The 20,022-nt window shown below is 39.9% G+C and overlaps 1 protein-coding gene across 1 annotated transcript in view; it reads left to right on the top strand.

Moving 5' to 3' along the window:
• LOC139318627 (cytochrome P450 2J5-like) overlaps positions 1-17,851 on the top strand; it is a 67,206-nt gene extending 49,355 nt beyond the window's left edge. Inside the window, exons 6-12 of the mRNA XM_070946176.1 lie at positions 2,841-2,990; positions 3,141-3,301; positions 8,023-8,199; positions 8,912-9,053; positions 11,293-11,480; positions 14,981-15,122; positions 17,667-17,851. Of these exons, the coding sequence (XP_070802277.1) occupies positions 2,841-2,990; positions 3,141-3,301; positions 8,023-8,199; positions 8,912-9,053; positions 11,293-11,480; positions 14,981-15,122; positions 17,667-17,851 (1,145 nt within the window). The remainder of the gene's footprint in view (positions 1-2,840; positions 2,991-3,140; positions 3,302-8,022; positions 8,200-8,911; positions 9,054-11,292; positions 11,481-14,980; positions 15,123-17,666) is intronic.
• Positions 17,852-20,022: the final 2,171 nt, after the last annotated feature.

Below are 20,022 nucleotides of genomic sequence, written 5' to 3'. Positions count from 1 at the left end.
ACTTGCATGCTCCATTGAGACACACCATCTATATGAGGAAGCCTTTAGGAGTTGAAACACAAAACCACACTGATTGTTGGAAGTTAAATAAAAGCCTTTATGGTTTGAGACAATCAGGGTTTGAGTGGAACCAATGTATAGTGAAAGAGCTAAATAAGATTGGTTTTCATGAAGGTGTAGTGGATAAGTGTCTCTTTAAAAGAGAAAATAATGGTGTAGTATCATTTTTGTTATTGTTTACAGATGACATAGCCATAATAACCAAAACTGATAAGGAAGCCATAGATATTGTTAAACAGTTACAAACCAAATTTAAAATCAGAAATTTAGGAAATATTAGGCATTATCTGGGTCTAGATATCAATCAAACAGCTAGAGGTTATAAAATATCTCAATCTAGCAAAATAAGCCAAATGTTGAAACGTTATAGCATGGAGCTACGTAAGCCAGCTAAAACGCCTATGGCACAGGATTTTCAACAAGTCCTAAATTTAGTAAGGAGATCTACCAGTCTCTTATAGATAGTCTATCTTATATAAGCAATTGGTCAAGACCCGATATTTCATTTGGAGTAAACCAATTAGCAAGATATAATGCAGAGCCAACTGATAGGCATTGGCAGGCCGCAAAGTGTATATTAAGATATCTGAAAATGATGATGCATTATGCATTGTATCTAGAACCTAACAATGATTTAGTATTGAGCGCATATGCTAATGCCAGTTTTGCTACTGATGTGACCACCAGAAAGTCCACATCGGGTATAGCTATCATGTTAGACAATTGTTTGATTAGCTGGAAATCAATTCGTCAAAAACATATTAGTCTATCTACTAAGGAAGGAGAATTCTCATGTTTGTCACTAGTTTGTACTGATCTGATTTATTACAAACAACTAATGATGGATATTGGTTTAAAGATGGATTATCCAATTGTAATACATGAGGACAACCAAGCTGCTATAAAAATGGCAACAAATTTAGCACTTAAAACTAGATCTAAGTATACTGACATTCGGTATCTGAATGTTCGTCAATGTATCCAAAGCAACATGGTTAAGTTGGAATATTGTATGTCGGAAGACAATATAGCTGATAATTTTACCAAAGTGCAAGGTGCTATAAAACATAGAACGTGTTGTGAAAGCTATGGATTAAGAATCTAAACTGTATATATTGACCTGTCCAAAGGGGAGAATGTTAGGATATGGTTTGAGCCTAACAAGTTGTCCAGGCAATATATGTGTTCTGTAACTTTAATATGAATATGTATTGTGTGACTTTAAGTTTTCCTGCTGAGTCATGCTGTAATTAGGTAATCACTGGTTGTGAGAGTATTTAAGCAAGGTATTGTAACGTGTTCAGTTGCTGCTATGATATGCTGCCATTGTGTATGAAGCTGATATGATATGCTATCAGAGTATGATAAGCTACCATATTGTGAGGAGTTGTTATCATTCTGCTAATCATCGTTGGATGGATCTGTTACCATCGTGGTTTGTGAACCAGAGTGAGTTTGTTATTCTAACCAACTACTGTTTGTTTGGTAAGAAGATTTTTGTATCACTGGACTGATTTAACTGGCAAAGACTTGGAATTTGTTTAAAGACTATGAGACTGTTTTTTCTACTATAAAGTAAGCTTTTGATAAACCAGTTTGCATATCTTTTATTCATTGCTCTCAGCAACGTTTCCGTGTGCATTTACTCTGCTGGTTGGTAACACAACACCAATATCCTTAACATAACTATTTGTTTGTTTGTTTGTTTGTTTGTTACGTACATACTTACTTACTTACTTATTTATTTATTTATTTATTATTGAATTTATATTGCTGCCTATTCACCCATGGTGACCCAAGGCAGCTTACAGAATATAAGACCACATTTAAAACAATAAAAAATAACAAAAAGAATCAAATAAATTAATATAGTACAATATAACAAAATCACCCCCCACTCCCTGCCCTGGTGACAACAGATCATGCGAGCCATTTAATGGGCTCCATCCTGCTCTGGGTTCCCCAGGCCCACTGGTTCCCCAGGCCCCAGGCCCACTTCAGCGCCTTCCGGAAGAATATTAGAGTGGGGGCCATTCTAATCTCTGGGGGAAACTCTGGGGGAGCTACCACAGAGAAAGCCCTTCTTCTGGGTCCCACAAGATTTATCTCCCTCAGGGATGGGACCTGCAACATTCCCTGTCTCCCCCACTCTAATGGGTTGCGTAGATGTGACCAGCAAGAGACGGTCCCTCAGATCACCTGGTCCCAAGCCATGAAGGGCTTTAAAGGTGACAACCAGCACATTGACTTGCACCCAGAAACAAATCAGCAACCAATGCAGCTCCTGCAGGTGATACATGTGCACGCCAAGGTCTGCACAAAACCATGTGGGCAACTGCATTTTGCACCAACTGCAGCTTCTGGATGCTCTTCAAGGGCAGCACCATGTAGAGCATGTTGCAATAGTCAAGAAGGGAAGTGACTAGGGCATGAGTGAGTAGGGACTATTTTTTTTTTAATTTGATTTATATGCCGCCCTTCTCCGGAGACTCAGGGCGGCTTACAATGCGTTAAGCAATAGCCTTCATCCTTTTGTATATTTATACAAAGTCAGCTTATTGCCCCCACAAACTGGGTCCTCAATTTACCTACCTTAGAAAGGATGGAAGGCTGAGTCAACCTTGAGCCTGGGGAGATTCGAACTAGCAGTAATTGCAGGCAGCTGAATGATAATAACAGGCTATTAGTCTGCTGCACCACCAGGCTCTTCTGCACCAGACTATGACTTTTAACGTGAATGTTATCAGGAATCACTTATCATTGTCTGCTGATGCCCTCAGGAATTATTTTATCCAATGGCCATATCTGGAAACAGCAGAGACACATTGGCATCACTTCTCTGCGGAAGCTGGGCCTGGGGAAGAAAAGCATTGAGCGTCAAATAGAAGATGCAGCTCAGTCACTGGCAGAGATCTTTAGACAAACAAAAGGTATGTCATTTAGGGTAATGACAATGGTTCAAGTCTGTCTGAAAAAATCTTTTCTATTCTCAGTATTTCAAGTAAAAAGGGATGCAATTGATTTGATTTTAAGAAGTTATCTTCTTTATGAAATTCATTATAAAATATCTTCATTCACAGGACAGCCATTTGACCCTACACTTCCAATACAACATGCAGTTTCTAATGTCATATGTTCTTTGAGTTTTGGACATCAGTTTGCTCCTGAAGATGAAAACTTCCAGAAGTTAATGCAAGCCCTTGAAATTATAGTGAAAATCACTGGCGACTTTTTCCACTTGGTGAGTCATCTTTTCTATTAAAGAGACCAAGCTCCCCAAACAATCTTTCTATTAGCATTTTCATGTAATCAAGAATGCCAGGCATGGAAGGAGCCTTGGAAATCATCTAATTTACTTCTCTCCCCAGTAGGTGTGGGTGCCCTTGAGTCAGTCTTGACTCCTGGATAAGTCTTTGCAGTTTTCTTTTAAAGATTTCAGAAGGGGTTTGCCATTGTCCATTTTTAGGGTTGAGAGAGACTGACCCAGTGTCACCAGTTGACTCAGTGCTTTAGTTGGAATTAGAACTCAGAATATCTCAGCTTCTAGGCTATTGCATTAACCACTATACCAAAGGCAGTGGTGGGATTCACCGGTTGTAACAAACTCGCACTTCCTCAAGTGCTCAATACGATTGAAAACTACCTTCTACTGAATCCAGAATGAGTAAAACAGCTGAGTCATGGCAATCTGCTCTGCCGCACCTATCTGCTGGACTTAAAACAAAAGAAATATAGGTAGGTTATAGCACAGGGGTGGACGGGCAGGCCCATCTGATCATTGGAGCAAACTGGTTCACTCTCAGCTGATCGTCGGAGCTACCAGTACACCCGAACCAATCAGAACAGGCTGAATCCCACCTCTGCCAAAGTGGTTCTTTCCATGAAGGAATCCATCATTTCAGTATCACCAGCATAGCAAAAAATAAAATAAAAAACTCCCTGCCAGTCTGGATGCTCTTTCTGGAGGACTCTAAAAATCTCAATAGTTATAGCTGAATAAGAAATTGAAATGAGAATAAAGATAATTAGAAAATCGGGGCTGCTCGAATACCTCTTTAGAGTGAACTGAAAAGGGAAACAACAGGAGAGAGGGGAAGGAGTAGAGAGAGATAGAAAGGGAGAAGAGAGGAGAGGAGAAAGAGGAAAGGGAAAAGGAGGTGAAGAAAAGGGAGGAGAAAGAGGAGTAGAGGAGAAAGTTAGAAGGGGGGAAGAAGAGAGGAGTGGGGGAAGAGAAGGGGAAGTAGGAAAGAGAAGGAGAGGAAGAACAAAGGAAGTAGGAGAAAAGAGAGGAAGGAAGAGAAGGCGAGGAGAAGAAGAAAGGTTGGAGTAAAGGTAAAGGGTAAAAGAGCAGTCCCGAAAAAGTAAAAATGAAAAATGAAAGTTAAAAGAAAAGATGAATGAAAAATGTTGGAAATGACTGTACATGTAAATGTGTTTATGAGAAATAAAAATATTTTTTTAAAAAAAAATCTCAATAGTTATATGTTAGTCTTTTGGTTGCTCTTGTAGCTAGTGTTGAAGTAGAGCTTAAATGAAAATGATGTGGCCCTATAGTTTGTAATCCGCGGATGTATAAAAGAGTGACAGATGAATAAAAATTTGAGAGAGAAAAAAAAATCTCAGCTGGGAAGAAAAACTGAAATCTGCAGTGAAAAGAAAACATGAAATCTTAACTCGCAGTTAGTCTAAAGGATTACAGAAAGATAATAATATCAAAGAGTTTTTTTCTTAAAAATTTGTTTTGCCTTTTTGATTACAGAATACCATTTGTAATCCTCATAGGAAGCAGAGAAATAAATGTAAATAAATAGAAGCTGTGGTAGAAGCTGTACAATCCTGATGAGTTTCCAGTCTTCCTTTGCAGTTAGTGTAAAAAAACCCAATATAAATGATCTCTCAATTCATTCAGTTTAATTCCGTTCATAGAAATTCATTACAGAGATTATAATCGTTAAAAATATGCAGCATTTGCGGTTGAAAAACTTTGCAGTTAGTATTTTTGAAAAATAAAAAAGTAAATTTACAGTTGGTATAAAACTAAAGGCTGAGTTGCTATGATGTCAGAGGTCAACTCTCTTTAGGTAACTTTTTTCGAGTCCATGATAACTTGTGCTTTTATTTACTTAGCCAAGAGTTTGCTATCTGTCCAATCACACCTGGAGCAGGGGATGAGTTCAACTTTGAAGTAAATCTTATTTGTGATGTTTTTTATTTATTTTTTATTTATTTATTAAATTTGTATACCACCCTACTCCCGAAGGACTCAGGGCGGTGAACAGCCAAATAAAATACATATATAAATGTTAAAAAACCATTAAAATACAATTAAATAATTGGCCCAGAAAACAAAATTTAAAACACCCCAAATTCATAGACAAATTTAAAATTTAGAAATTTTAAAATTTTTTTAAAAAGTTTAAAAGAGAGGTTAGGCCAGGCCGGCCTGCTGGAAAAGAAATGTTTTGATGGCACGGCGGAAAGCACGCAGGTCCGGGATCCTCCATATCTCCGGGGGGAGCTCGTTCCAGATGGCGGGTGCCCCCACAGAGAAGGCTCTCCCCCTAGGGGCCACCAGTCGACATTGTTTGGCCGACGGCACCCTGAGGAGCCCCTCTCTATGGGACCGTACTGGTCAGTGAGAGGCTACTGGTGGCAGAAGGTGGTCTCGTAGATACTCCGGTCCTAAGCTGATATGTTCTATATCTGCTCATCTTACACAAGTAGCACAGGGGGTTTACAGCAGTGGTGGGTTTCTACCGGTTCACCCCGGTTTAGTCGAACAGGTAGTGGCGGTGGTGGGAGGCTCCGCCCACCCACCCGGACATCATCATGGATGCTCTGTGCATGTCCAGAATGTTCTATGCATGTGCAGAAGTGTCGCGAGCGAGTGAAGTGACCGTGCACATGTGCACGCTCCCAGTTCCGAACCGGTAGTGAAGGTAAATGGAACCCACTACTGGTTTACAGGATTAAAATGCACAAACCCACCAACACCCAAGGATAAACAATGACCTCAGCTGATGAAAATGCCATTGAAATCAGTCAGGTATTCAATACCTTGCAAAACCTACCTCGGTTAGGAGTATATTTATTATTTATTTATTTATTTATCATATTTGTATACTGCCCTACTCCCGGAGGACTCAGGGCGGTGAACAGCCAAGATAAAAATACAAAAAATATACAAAAGTTAAAAACTATTAAAAATAGATTAAATAATTTGGGCTCAAACAAATTTAAGACATCCAATTTATGTAAAAACATTTAAAACCCAATTTAAAAGGGAGAGTTAGGCCAGACCAGCCTGTTGGAATAAAAACGTTTTTAGGGCGCGGCGGAAGATGCGTAAGTCTTGGATCCTCCATATCTCCGGGGGGAGCTCATTCCAGATGGCAGGTGCCCCCACAGAGAAGGCTCTCCCCCTGGGGGCCGCCAGTCGACATTGTTTGGCTGACGGCACCCTGAGGAGCCCCTCCCTATGGGAGCGAACTGGTCGGTGAGAGGCTACTGGTGGCAGAAGGCGGTCTCGTAAGTACCCTGATCCTGAGCCATGGAGCGCTCTAAAGGTGGTAACCAAAACCTTGAAGCGCACCCAGAAGACCACTGGGAGCCAGTGCAGCTCGCGCAGGAGGGGGGTCACATGGGAGCGCCACGTCGCTCCCGTCACCACCCACACGGCCGCATTCTGGACCAGTTGGAGCCTCTGGGTGCTCCTCAAGGGGACCCCATGTAGAGAGCATTGCAATAGTCCAGGCGTGAGGTGACAAGGGCGTGAGTGACCGTGCGTAACGAGTCCCGATCCAGAAAGGGACGCAACTGGCAAATCAGGCGAACCTGATAAAAAGTCCTCCGGGCCACGGCCACCATATGCTCTTCTAAAGACAGCCGTGAATCCAGGAGGATGCCCAAGTTGCAAACCCCATCTGTGGGGGCCAACGACTCACCCCCAATAGTCAGTGATGGCGTCAACTGACTATATCGGGACGTCGGAAACCACAGCCACTCGGTCTTGGATGGGTTGAGCCTGAATCTGTTCCTCCCCATCCAGATCCCCATCCAGATCTGTACGGCCTCCAGGCACCAGGACATCACCTCGAGGGCATCATTGGGGTGGTCTGGGGTGGAGATATGAATTTCTCTGAGTAGGGATTCCTGTTTTTGAGCCAAAAGATTATCCTGAGGTGCTCATTCAAACACACTAGTTCACAAGCTAGAAGACTGTGGAACTCCAAGCCATGTACCATATTTTTCAGAGTATAAGACGCTCCGGACTATAAGACACACTTACCTTTTTTGGTGAGGAAAACAAGAAAAAGAAATCTGCCTCTGCCTCTGCCTCCCAGCAATTTTGCCCTGCAAGAATTTGGAAACAGACCTTTTCTGGATGGCTTTTGAGGTCTGACATCATGTATTGTTTGCCATATTTTAATGTGTTTGTAATATTTTTGTTTGGCTGTAAAGTGCTGCCTATTACAGTGAGCCGCGGAGACTCTTCTATAATTATGGTGGGAAATAAATGGTCAGATCCCTAACGTGATACTTCCATTCAAATAGAGGGAGAGGGGAGCATGGGGATAAGCTGTATTTTATAACCTTTTTCCTGTCACCTAAGCACCTGCAGTATTCTCACCTTTTTTGGAATGTAATAAGGAGGGAGGGCCATGTTGATTGTTTCAGTTTGTTGAAAGTGGAAGAAGACCATGGGAACAGCTCCTTATTTGTTTCTCAGGATGGCTGTTACAATAACATCTTCACACCTGTGGATTGGCTGAATCCACTTCGGACAGGAGGGAGGGATTCTAAAGTCCTATTTCTAACTGTATAGTTTGGAAGGGAATTTAGAGTCTGCTTTGCCTCGTCCTGCTATCACTTCCTCCCAATAAAAGGTTCTTTTTGAAATAACACATTTCAAGAGTCTATACTTACATAAATAAATAACTTTTCCTCTTTCTTTTCTATTAGATGTATAATGTGTTCCCACGATTAATGAGCTACCTCCCAGGCCCCCACAAGCAGGCCCTGGATTCTGTGGATTTGATTGTTTCTTTTGCAAAGCAGGAAATAGAAAGACACAAGGAATCCCGCTCTTTGCATGAGCCACAGGATTTCATTGATTACTATCTTCTGCAGATGGAGAAGGTATGGATTTATTCTGGTTCAATACAAGGGCAAGGAATTATTATATTCCTCTCTATAAGAAAAGAGGAGGGGCTACTGAGATTGTCTTTGTTGTATTTTTCTTCTTATTCATGCAACTCCTAATCTAAATTTAGCTCCTGCTAATTTCAGATTGTTTCTAAATGAATAAGAACTATATTCTACCTCTGCAATCTTAGATTCTTGTTAGATATGGATAACAATTTGTGTACGGAAATAGAAATTCATGTTTTCATCCTGTCTTGTTTGCCTTCCACTCATTTCCCTTTTTTTCTTCCTCCTCTCTAATGTTTCCAGAAAAAACATTGATTTTTTTAGAAGCAACATTTTATCAATTTAAAGTTATTTAAAAATTAGCAGGTCACTTTATTTACAATTATATGGCATCAGTGTTGAGTGTACCATTAGTCTGATCTCCACATTCAAGGTATACAGTCTTAATACTGGCCCAACCATAAAATAAAAGGAAATGAATTTCATTCCTTCCAAAGCCAAATCTCTCTTTGATCTTGGCTACTTTAAGATAGTGTCATAGTGTGAACCTATCACTTTAATTGTTACTCTCCTGCAATAATTTCCCTATATAACCATAGGAATATATTTATTTTAATGACTTGTGGCACATAGGGAAAAATAATCACAAAAAATCTGCAGAGAATTCCTTGTAATTTTCATTTTCTGTTTTAAACATCAGAGCAGGAATGACCCCAACTCTACCTACAATGAAGAGAACCTGGCTCAGTGTATTTTTGATTTTTTTTCTGCTGGAACAGACACAGCCTTTGCTATTATGAAGTGGGCACTGCTTCTCCTGACAAATCATCCTAACATCCAAGGTGAGAGAAATCTGAGCTGTGTGAACAAGGGTCTTTCTCATAAAATACAGAGGAATTATTTGAAAATACTCTTCATAATAATTTTCCTATGTAGATACTTTACCCTTTAAACAGAGTAGGAACAGAGTATGAGCGGGTTTAAAGAAAAACCAAGAATGCACATATACAGTATATTCTTCTTTGGATTCTCAATAAAATATTGAGTGATGAACATCAGCATAGATCTAAAACATTTAACATACTTTAAATGCAGAAATCTACTAAGGTTTTCAGAGTTGTTACTTGTTTCTGGCCTAAATTGTGTATAAAAGATAAAGGTAAAGGTTCCTCTCGCACATATATGCTAGTCCTTCCCAAATCTAGGGGGCGGTGTTCATCTCTGTTTCAAAGCCAAAGAGTCAGCGCTGTCTGAAGACGTCTCCGTGGTCATGTGGCCGGCATGACTAAATACCAAAGGCACACAGAACACTGTTACCTTCCCACCAAAGGTGGTCCCTATTTTTCTACTTGCATTTTTTACGTGCTTTCGAACTGCTAGGTTGGCAGAAGCTGGGACAATCATGGGAGCTCACCCCATTACGCGGCACTAGGGATTCGAACCGCTGAACTGCTGACCTTTCTGATCGACAAGCTCTGAGCTACCACATCCCTATTTGTGTATACAAGACCAAATTCAGTAAGATGATAAACACAGAAAAAAAATCAAAATGGTGGGCATGAGCAGATGTATGATACAAGGCTCTCTGCTATGGAGATAAGGAATGAAAGTATTGTGGAATATTCTTTGCCACTTGGGGCATCAAATGAACTCCTCCATCTTCTCCTTAACTCAACCTTCTTCCTGCCCTACTACTGCATTTTCTTGACTTCAGCTACTTAACTGAAGGTTGGAGGGACCAAAGTGGGATGGCTGCAGCAAAGGGATTGAAGGTGTAGTGAAGACAGGAGACCAAAAAAGGTTGGAGCCTACACAAAGGAATGTCCCAGGATTGGGAACCAGCCAAGGCTGGTTTTGGCCTTGCAAGCCAACCTAGTCTCCTGCCCACAAATTGGCAGCAGAAAGGGCGGAGCCAACCTAGCATCAGCAGCAACAGTGTTGAAGGATGCAGCCAGGGTGATGACTATCAAGAGGTGAAGAGCCAGCCCAGAGTGAATCTGAAGGAGTTACAGGCTTGGAGGCTGTGGTACTATGATAGAGAGTATGTGCTGAAGGCAGATGGCTGGCCGAGAGACAGTGATGAGCTGGCTTGGAATAGAAACTGGAGCTAGCTTAGAAAGTCAACAAGGTTGCTGGGAGCTGGAAGCAAGAACTGGCCCAGAGCCCAGAAAGTCTTGGCCATAAAATGTGTGGTCTGGATCAGAGACTGGAGAAATGATGCAAGGCCCAGAAAATAGAGTTGGATCTGGAGCCCTCAGCAGAAAGCCCAATGGAGCTGGTGGTCAGAATTTGAGGCCAGCCTGGGTCTGAAAATTTTGGAATTCCAGCAGGAACTCAAGACTGATTATTCATTTGACCCCGCCCTTGTGCTCAACCTGGTAATCTTTGACAACTTGAAGGACAAATCCAGATGCTCTGAAGAGCAATATTGGTTACAAGAGGCCTCTAGGACTGACTGGGAGAAGCTGATGGGGGATGTGGGAGGACACAGGCGTACAAGGATCCCAAGATGATAGTGGGTTGATGCCTAGAGTGAGAGAACATAAGGGTCATCTGAGTGCTTGGCTATTGTATGTTTCTACCCTTTTGCCCAGTCTGAGACAAGAAGGGTGAGTCCCCTCTCTGGTTGGCTGGGAATGCATTGAGTGTGTTTGGGGATTGTGGAGAGTGAAAATTCCCATTTGCACTGAGAACTACAGTTAGTGCTATGGGCGTGTTCTTCCTCCCCCTTATCCATTGAATGGTTGGGTGAGTCTGTATGACTAGCCAGCTTTTGATGTGATTGACCATGGTAGCTGTGGGAATTGGGGCTGAATGCACAGTGTTGTGCTGGTTCAGTTCCTTTCTTCAACACCCATCCCAATTGGTGGTGATAGGGAGTGAGAGATCCAGCCCACAGTTGCCTCTTTGAGTCACAGGGCTCTGTAACACATTTTTAATCTGCTCTCCTTCATGACACACAAAAGGAGGATGAGATTGCATTTAATGCCATAAAGGCTGTCCTATATCCCAAGGATTAAAATTCAGAAATAAATATATGAATAAATATTGAAGATTCTTTTTCCATCATTTTTTTTCTAGAGAAAGTCCAGAAAGAGATTGAAGATGTTTTTGGCTTCTCGCAGTCAATTTCCTACCAGGATCGGAATAAGCTGCCCTATACCAATGCCGTGATTCATGAAATGCAGCGTTTCAAAAGTGTTTTGCTAGTTGGGTTTCCCAGACAAAGTACAAAGGATGTGAAGATGAGGGGTTATCACATTCCAAAGGTGAGTGTGATGTCCCAGGGCATGGCACAAAGGCAACAAAGCCAGAGAATAAGTATGAGTCCCTTTATTAGCTCTAACCTTTTCCCCAAGCTCCAATTGATTCTCCGGTCTGGAGAAAATCTCACCCAAAAATCTGTAACAGCCTTTGGCTGAAAATAATCCAGTTCAAACGTACTTCCAAGATGGCACAGCCAAAGGCTGCCTCGGTGAAAGTTTAAAATTTATTATTATGGTTTCTTTATTTTTAATTATTCTCTGTGACTCATTACAGATTTCTTATTAGAAGTGAAGAAAGAGAGGTAAAAGGGCGGGAATTTTTAAAAGATTAAGGAATAGGAGAAATAAAATTCCTCTGCCTTCAATTTTCCTAACCAACATATGTTCACTTGCTAATAAGATGGATGAAATACTCCTTTTAAAGAGATAAAATTCTGACTTTTACAATTCAGCAGCCCTATGTTTCTCTGAAACCTGGTTAAATGAATCAGTTGAAGAAGGCAGCCTGCATATCCCAGGATTTCAGATTCAATGATCAGACAGAATTGCAGAAACATCTGGTAAAAAAAGAAGGGAGGAGGCTTATGCTTATATATAAACAACAGCTGGTCTCAGGATATAACTATAATATATAAATTCTGTGACAAAAACCTAGAGACATTAGTTATCAACTGCAAACCATACTATTCACCTCATAATTTTTCCTTATTTCTTCTAATTGTTGTTTATGTCCCACCACAATCCTGTGTAAACAAGGCATTACAAACTCTAGCTGACTAAATTATGGAGGCTGAAGCCAAATACCCTGGTTCACTGGCCATTATTTTGGGAGATCTAAACAAGGCAAACTTAAGAAAAGAGCTACCAAAATACTTTCAGCATATCCATTGAGAAAAAAAAAAGAGGAACTTTAAAATTAAAACTAAAGCCCCAAAAGGAACCTTTCACCTGGATTTAAAACTGGATTTGGAAGAAATTAAAACAAGATAAGAAAAAAGGAGATAGAGAAGTATTCTCTAAACATCAAAACAATTTAATTTTGAGAAGAGGAAATAATCATTTTTGTGGACTTACAAATGGATACTTTGTGGCTGGAGGATTTGTAAATTGGAGAGAGACATCTGCTGGTGGAAAGAAAGTATCGTACCAAGCTTATTTAAATTACCATGAGAAAGTACTGTAGGAGTGGTTTGTTTAAACAACTGGAATGAGATTTCAAGAGGAGTGGAAAGAACAAAGACTAAAATTGGAATGGCTCAAATGAACATCTGAATTGGACACTATCTGGAAAGAAAAAAAAGAAAGAAAAAAGAGACATTACATGGACTTTGAATTTGAATTATATGCAAAGGAAAATAATAAATTTGAAATGCCTTTTAAATTGATAACATGGAGAATTGGGAGGATGAGTATGAGATATTAAAGGGAGATGTTTCAAAAGATAAGATAAGAGATATACTGGGATTAACAGTGACAGAATAAAAAAGATGATTATACTGGGATTAACAGTGACAGAATAAAAATGGATAGAAGGAAGAGATAGATTATTGTAAAAGGGATATATTTAAGGATAAAATGAAATGTGAGTAAGTAAAAAAGAAGAAATATGCTATTTAATGTAAAATAGATCAGTAGATGCAATGTGAAAGACAGAATGGATTATATGTCTTGTTGTTGGAGGATGTACAAACTTGAGAGAAATAATAGTAACCAAAAATGTAATTGAAATTAAGGTGGAAAACTGAAATGTAAAAGTGAATAAAATTGAAATGTTAGTAAATGATGTAAGTAAGAATAAAGCAATATATGTAAGAAGTAAAATAGAAGAAAGATATCATTAAAAGTAAAACAGATTAAGGGTTGGAAGGCTATTCTAGCAAAGGATTTAAGATAAAAATAAGTTGAAATACATTGTTAATAATTAAAAGATAAGGGGAATTTTGAGAAATATAGTTAAAGAAAAGTCAGGGTTGCCTGGACACCATAGTGGAAAATAGCAAACTGAAAATGAATACAGCAATAGAGAGAGACGAAAGAGGAGTAGAGGGATGGAAGGGAGGGAGAAGGAGAAAGAGGAAGGGGAAGAAAGGAAAGAGGGGAGGAAGGGAGGAAGGGGAAATAAGAGTAGGAGAGAGGGCTAGATAGGGAGAAAGAGAGGAGGAGAGGGAGAAAGGAAGGGAAAGTAGAGAAGGAGTAGGAGAGGAGGGAAGAAGAAGGTAGGAAGGAAAGAAGGGAGAGAGATGGAAGAGGTTGAGAAGAAAGATTGCTGTACAATAAAAAAGATGAAATGGAAGAAAGGCAACCCCGAACAAATATTAATGCACTAGGATAAAGAATGAATTGTTAAAAAATAAAAGAGAATAAATATGAGTAAAAACAGAGAAATTAGAATTTGAGGGCAAATAAAGGTGTTGTTTATACAAATAAGCATAGAAATTTTAAGATATGATCAAAAAATGGAAAAAGAAGATTACGGCAAAAATTGTAATTGAGTAAAATGTATTTGAGTAAGATAAATTGTATAAGTTATGATATAGTCAATACTCTGTTCATAAAATATGTGGGTGAATGTGGGTGGTGGTGGTGGTGGAAATCAATAAAACTTGATTTTAAAAAAAGATAAAGCAGTTAACATGACAAACTCAGTGTTTGTTCCCGACAACCGCCCCTCTCATTTACCTCTCCTTTAAACTCCATCCCCAGGTGTGCCTTGTGAAGGGAATCAGGGCCCTTTCCTCCTTTGTAAGCCACACAATCCACATTGCTCTCTTCTCCATTCTTCCCTGTGTGCCCTAGGATGAGGAGGGGGTGGGCCTTGTTCTTCATCTGAACCCCTTCTCCCACTTCTCCCCTGCTCTGCCCAGCCTGACTTTGCCCTTCCCCAGTTTCCTCCACAGCCAAAAAAGCCACTCTCCCGCTCTCTGTCAGCTGTTTGTCTTCTCCCTCGGATTCAGACTCTGATGGGAGCATGACAGTGAGGAACATATTAAAGCTATATTGCAGTAGTCCAGCATGGAGGGTAAAGCAGAATATGGCACTTGGATGGAAGCTTTCTATTTAGTAACTACCAATAATCAATCTATTGGGCAAAAATAGCAAGCTATTGTGGAGTAACAATTATAGATTAAAATCCAAATATCTCTCAGCTTTAAAGGTAGAACCTTAAATATTTTATATTTATCCTAGGAATATAATGAGAGTCTAAGGGCTGAATGTAAGTTCATAATTGAAGTCTTGTCTGACCATATTTCTTTGTCCTCTTCTTGGGGCAACCTGGAGTCATAAAGAAATATGCATCCAGCTCTCTGTTTTAATGGGTGGAAAGGAAGAAAGGAAGCTAAGCTGTTGACTAGTTAATGCTACTCTGGAAACTGCTCTGGAAATAAACAAATAGGGGTCCATAAAGGCAAGTTAAAACCATATGTTTCATCAATATTGTTTGAACTTTTCTGCCTGTTTCCCTTATGAAATGGCTCTATTTAATCATCTCTTTTTCTTAACAGGGGACCATTATTCTCCCAGACCTGCGCTCTGTCCTTCTTGATCCTGAACAATGGGAGACACCTGAAGAATTCAACCCAAATCACTTTTTAGATAAGGATGGGAAGTTCATCAACCGAGAAGAGTTTCTGCCATTTGGAATAGGTACATCCATGAGCCCAAAGCAACTTATAACGTATAGGAAATCTAAGGCCCAGAGTGAGCCAAGCCCGGCAACTAATGCTAAAATTAACTCCCCCCCACAAAAAACCCATGTATTCAATGTGTAAGGAACAAGAAGAAAATCAAGAAAAAGATAGTTCCACTAATGGGAGCAGATGTTAAGAAAGTGACAGGTTCAGGGAGAAAGCCAAACAACTTAATTTCTTCTATGCATCTGTTTTTATGCAAAAGAAAGAAACTGCTCAACCTATCAAAAGCAGTAATGAGGGAGATAGATAGAACCGGTGCACAAATCAAAATAGGCAAGGAAATGGTAAGGCAATACTTATCTACCCTGAAGGTGGATCACTGGACATGATGATTTTCATCCCAAGGTTCTAAAGGAGCTGACAGATATAGGAGTCACTGAATATAATCCTCTAAAGCTCCTGTCCCATAAAGGAACTACCAAATGAAAGGGAAAAAAATGGATCCCGGAAATTATAGGCTCATCTATACCTGGGAAAATCCTGGAAAAGATAATCAAATGGAGAATAAGTAAGCACCTAGAAATGAAGGTGATCACTGTATGCCATTATGTGGTTGTTAAAAACAGATTGTGCCAGGCAAGCCTTCTTCCATAAAGTGACTAAATTAGTGGACCAACAAAATGCTGTAAACATAGTATGCTTGGACTTCAGGAAGGCATTTGACAAAGTAGACGAGAAAACTGATCTGGTATGCTTTGTTTCATCTACAGGCCAATGTTCATGAATGGGAGAACAGCTGACAGTCTACTTACTATTTGTAAGATTAAAAAAAGGATAGGTATTGCAATTGACTGACCAACTATACCCAATGTCTAGTGCTGAATGGTGAGAAGGGGACTGCTCTCTTGTAGGCCCACCTCTCGACAAACATACTGTGGTGAAATGGGGTTGAGGGGTACCCCGGACTGTGAACCAGCTCATGAGTAAACACACTGAGACTGAAATAATTCTGACAGAGGCGTCTTGTGTAAAAATATAATTTACTTTAAAACATTTAAAAAGCACTATGTCTTTAAGAAAACACATTAAAAACAAAGTCTTATCTGGGTATGTGAAGCAAGGCTATCTCCCTAGATCCCTCTCCACAATACCGAAACAGTTCACAAAAGAATAAAGCTAGCATGAAGGTAAGCAGCTTCGGCGTCGATACATCATCAAGGCAATCATAATGGGAGCAGCACGAGCTTCACAGCTGAAAGTCACAAAAGAATAAAGCTAGCATGAAGGTAAGCAGCTTCGGCGTCGATACATCATCAAGGCAATCATAATGGGAGCAGCACGAGCTTCACAGCTGAAAGTCACCTGAAGTAAAAACAGTTCAAACAGCAAACATTGCTTGAAGCTTGTGGGAGGAAGAAGGTCCAGCAACAGCAGTCCCGATGATAGCTTGCATGCTACAAAACAGCAAAAGGCAAGCATCCGTGGGAGTCTCTCTGTAGTGGCGTCTGGAGTCCTTATCTGCATTCTTCTCCCATCTGCGGTGTTGCACCAAGCTTCCTGCAGGAGCTGTGCGGAGTCTAGGCCCAAGTAGCAAGCAAAAGGTCCTTGCTTATATAGGGAGTTAACCTGCAATTAACTAGGGCGGGGAAGGCTTGCAGGTAATTGGCAACAGTAGATGGCTTGATTGAAACCATACTGTTTGTGAGTAGGCAGATAGCCACAGCAATCCTGGAAACACTCGTGACACATACCATAGGGTAGCCTTTGAAATGGTCTACTATTGAATATAAGTTGTATTAAATTCCTCCTTTAAGGCCTGTTCATGAACAGAGTGTTGGAAGAAATCTCCTTCTAGGTTCTGCTCCAAGTGGGGAAACAGACACTGGAAACATGGAGACTGCTTGGAAAAATGGTTTAACGGTGGACAGGATCACATGGCTTGAGTTCCTGAACAGAAAAAGGGGCAGATACAGTGAGTTTTTTGGGTTTTATGCTCTCTCTGGCTTTGAACTTCCTGGGGCCCAGAAAGAGTACTCTGATTGGTTGTCAGACTCCCAGGGGGTGGGGGTCTTGCTGGCTGATGGTCACATGTGCTTCCCAGGTCACATGTGGTGAGTTTCTGCTGCTATTGTGTAGAGGGCTAATCCTATCTTTGTTGGATCTTTGGCAATTCCTACTATGGCTCTGCCTGAAGGAGGCAGATCTTTGTTATGTAGAATAGACTGGCCCAGGCCTTAATGGCCCATTGACAAAGGGTGGGGGGCAGGAAGGTGGGAGCTGCTTTGTCTGTAAAATATGCTTCTCCATTTCTCATCCAGGGAAATATAATATTCTGCCTTTTTAATATTTCCCAAAATATTCCACTCTTCCAGGAAAGGGGTGGGTGCTAACTTCCTACAAGAGGAAACTGAGAAAAGAATTCTAGGAATTGAACCTGACTGGGATTCAATTTGGAAATCTCTTTTCACTGTTAAAATTTGTTTTCAGATTTCCTTGCTGATGGGTATACTCTGGAGAAGAGATTATCTACTTCATCCATGCTTTGTCTCATCTACAGGTCAGCGTGCATGTGTGGGAGAGCAGCTTGGAAGAACTGAGATCTTCATCTTTCTAACCAGCCTGTTGAGGGCCTTCAGCTTCCGGTTGCCTGAAGGAGTGAAAGAACTCAACGAAACACCTGTTGCAAAGTTGGTAATGCAGCCACAGCATTACAAATTGTGTGCTATTCCCATACAGGCTTAAATGTATAAAAACAACATAAAAAAGCATAAAACTAATTACAGAATAGTTATTTGGTATGGTAAATGTTCTTAATATGCTATTTTGCTTCCTTTTGTTCTGCACTGAAACTTCTTCAATCTATTGCTGGGTTTACACAACGCATCTAACTAGGTCAATGGAAGATCAGGAAGTTGTGTATGGGGGAAAAAAATGCTAAATTTGTTATGTTTTCCCCTTGTTTCCTTTTGGTGCCAATAAAACATATTTCCATTTAGTCTTAGTATCATTTTTCAATTTTAATAAATTTGTCCTATGGGCTTCATGTTAACCAGCCAGAGCAAACTTCATAGATGATCCAAAATGATGCTGACATGCTTGAAGGAATGAAATGATGCTGACAGAATTAATAGAACATGAAAAGATGTGCCAACCAGTGCATTTTTCACCCCATACTTAGGCCTGAACCTTGACTTGATCCAAATATAGGCTTCATTTTAAGTCCTCTGTGGTTACAACCTACCGTATTTTTCGGACTCTAAGATGCACTTTTTTGTCTCCCAAAAGGGAGCGAAAATGTCTGTGCATCTTATAGACTGAATATTGCCGAAGCCCCGCTCACCTGCCAGCCAGTTTTTTGGCCTCCACATGCCCTTTTATCAGGACTTTTTTCGGCCTTTTTCATACCCTTGCCAGGTGTCCACTATTTGAGCGGACAGTCTGCTTTTTTCACATTATGTTCACTATTTTTTTTCACAAAATAGTGGACATTTTTTTTATTCAAAAGCTTTATGATGAAATGGTACGTAATCTAAAGCTGTACAGTCTAAGAGAATAAGGATAGGAGAATCGCGTTTTGTCTTTTTTTTCATAAGTTAGAATGAGACAAAGATCGAATATCCATTGAACTCGATTCTCCGAAAAAATTAATGATGAGATTAAAATAAAAATATATTATAAAATTATGTACAGTCAGCTCACATTTTTAAAATGTATTGTAGCTTGTGTCGACTGACCTAAAATGGCGTCGAGTGATGAGAGTGACAGCGGCGAGATTTCGAATTCTTTAAAACGAAAGAGAGGAGTGTGCAAATACACCAAAGACTGGGAAGCTACTTTTGCATGGATTACCAACAATGAAACCGACAGAACAAATACGATGGCCTACTGTAAATTGTGTCAGAAATCGTTCACAATTGAATATAATGGTATAAAAGCTGTCACACAGCATGCAAGCACAAAAAATCATTTAGATAAGGAGAAAATAGCTTCCAGCAACAAGCGAATCAATTCATTTTTCATTGTTAAAGACTCCTCTTTCAGTGAGAAAGTGACTGTAGCTGAAATGGCTGAAACTTACCATGGGATCAAACACCATATTTCTTTCCTGGCTCAAGATTGCGGTATTAAGTTAATGAAGCAAATTTTTGATGATTCAGAAATTGTAAAAAAGATGTGTTGTGGAAGAACCAAATCATCAGCTATTGTCAATGAGGTTTTGTATCCTTTTTCTATTGAGTTGGTTCTCAATGATCTTAAAACTGGAATTCCATTTTCTCTCTCCACTGACGCATCAAACAAGGGAAATCACAAAATGTATCCTGTTGTTGCACAACATTTTACTTGTGAAGAAGGACTGTATGTGAAAATTTTAGACTTTTATGAGGATTCTTTCGAAGATTCTACATCAATAAAAAATCATCTGTGTCGAGTTCTTAGTGATAACGAATTGGAAATAAATAATGTTTCAGCTTACTCAGCAGATAATGCATCGGTCAATTATGGAGTGAACAAATCTGTTTCCCAAAAATTATTGCTGGAAAATGACAATATTGTAGCTGCTCATAGCAATAATCACATTTTACACAACAGTGCAAAAAATGCATTAAAGCAGTTATCTTTTGATATCGAAAATGTAGTGCTGAAGGTTTTTTCTGAATTTTCGAATTCTGTGAAGAAATGAGAAGAGTTGAAATCATTTTTTGAGTTTTGCGAGTCAGAATTCCATGAAGTTTTGTGCCATGTTCCAACACATTGGTTAAGTTTGTTTAAAGCGGTCGAAAGACTTCTTTTAAACTGGATACCTCTAAAATCGTATTTTATTTCTCTTAGATCTGATGAGTGCCATAAGGTTATCTGGAACCTTATTTCGGATCAGGAAAATGAACTCACAAAGGACGATGAACCAACAATTT

This window comes from Pituophis catenifer, unplaced genomic scaffold (genome assembly GCF_029215685.1).
Source record: "Pituophis catenifer annectens isolate HBS135680 unplaced genomic scaffold, rPitCat1.0.hap2 SCAF_6, whole genome shotgun sequence".
NCBI lineage: Eukaryota > Metazoa > Chordata > Lepidosauria > Squamata > Colubridae > Pituophis > Pituophis catenifer.
This window is presented reverse-complemented; position numbering and strand designations above follow the sequence as displayed.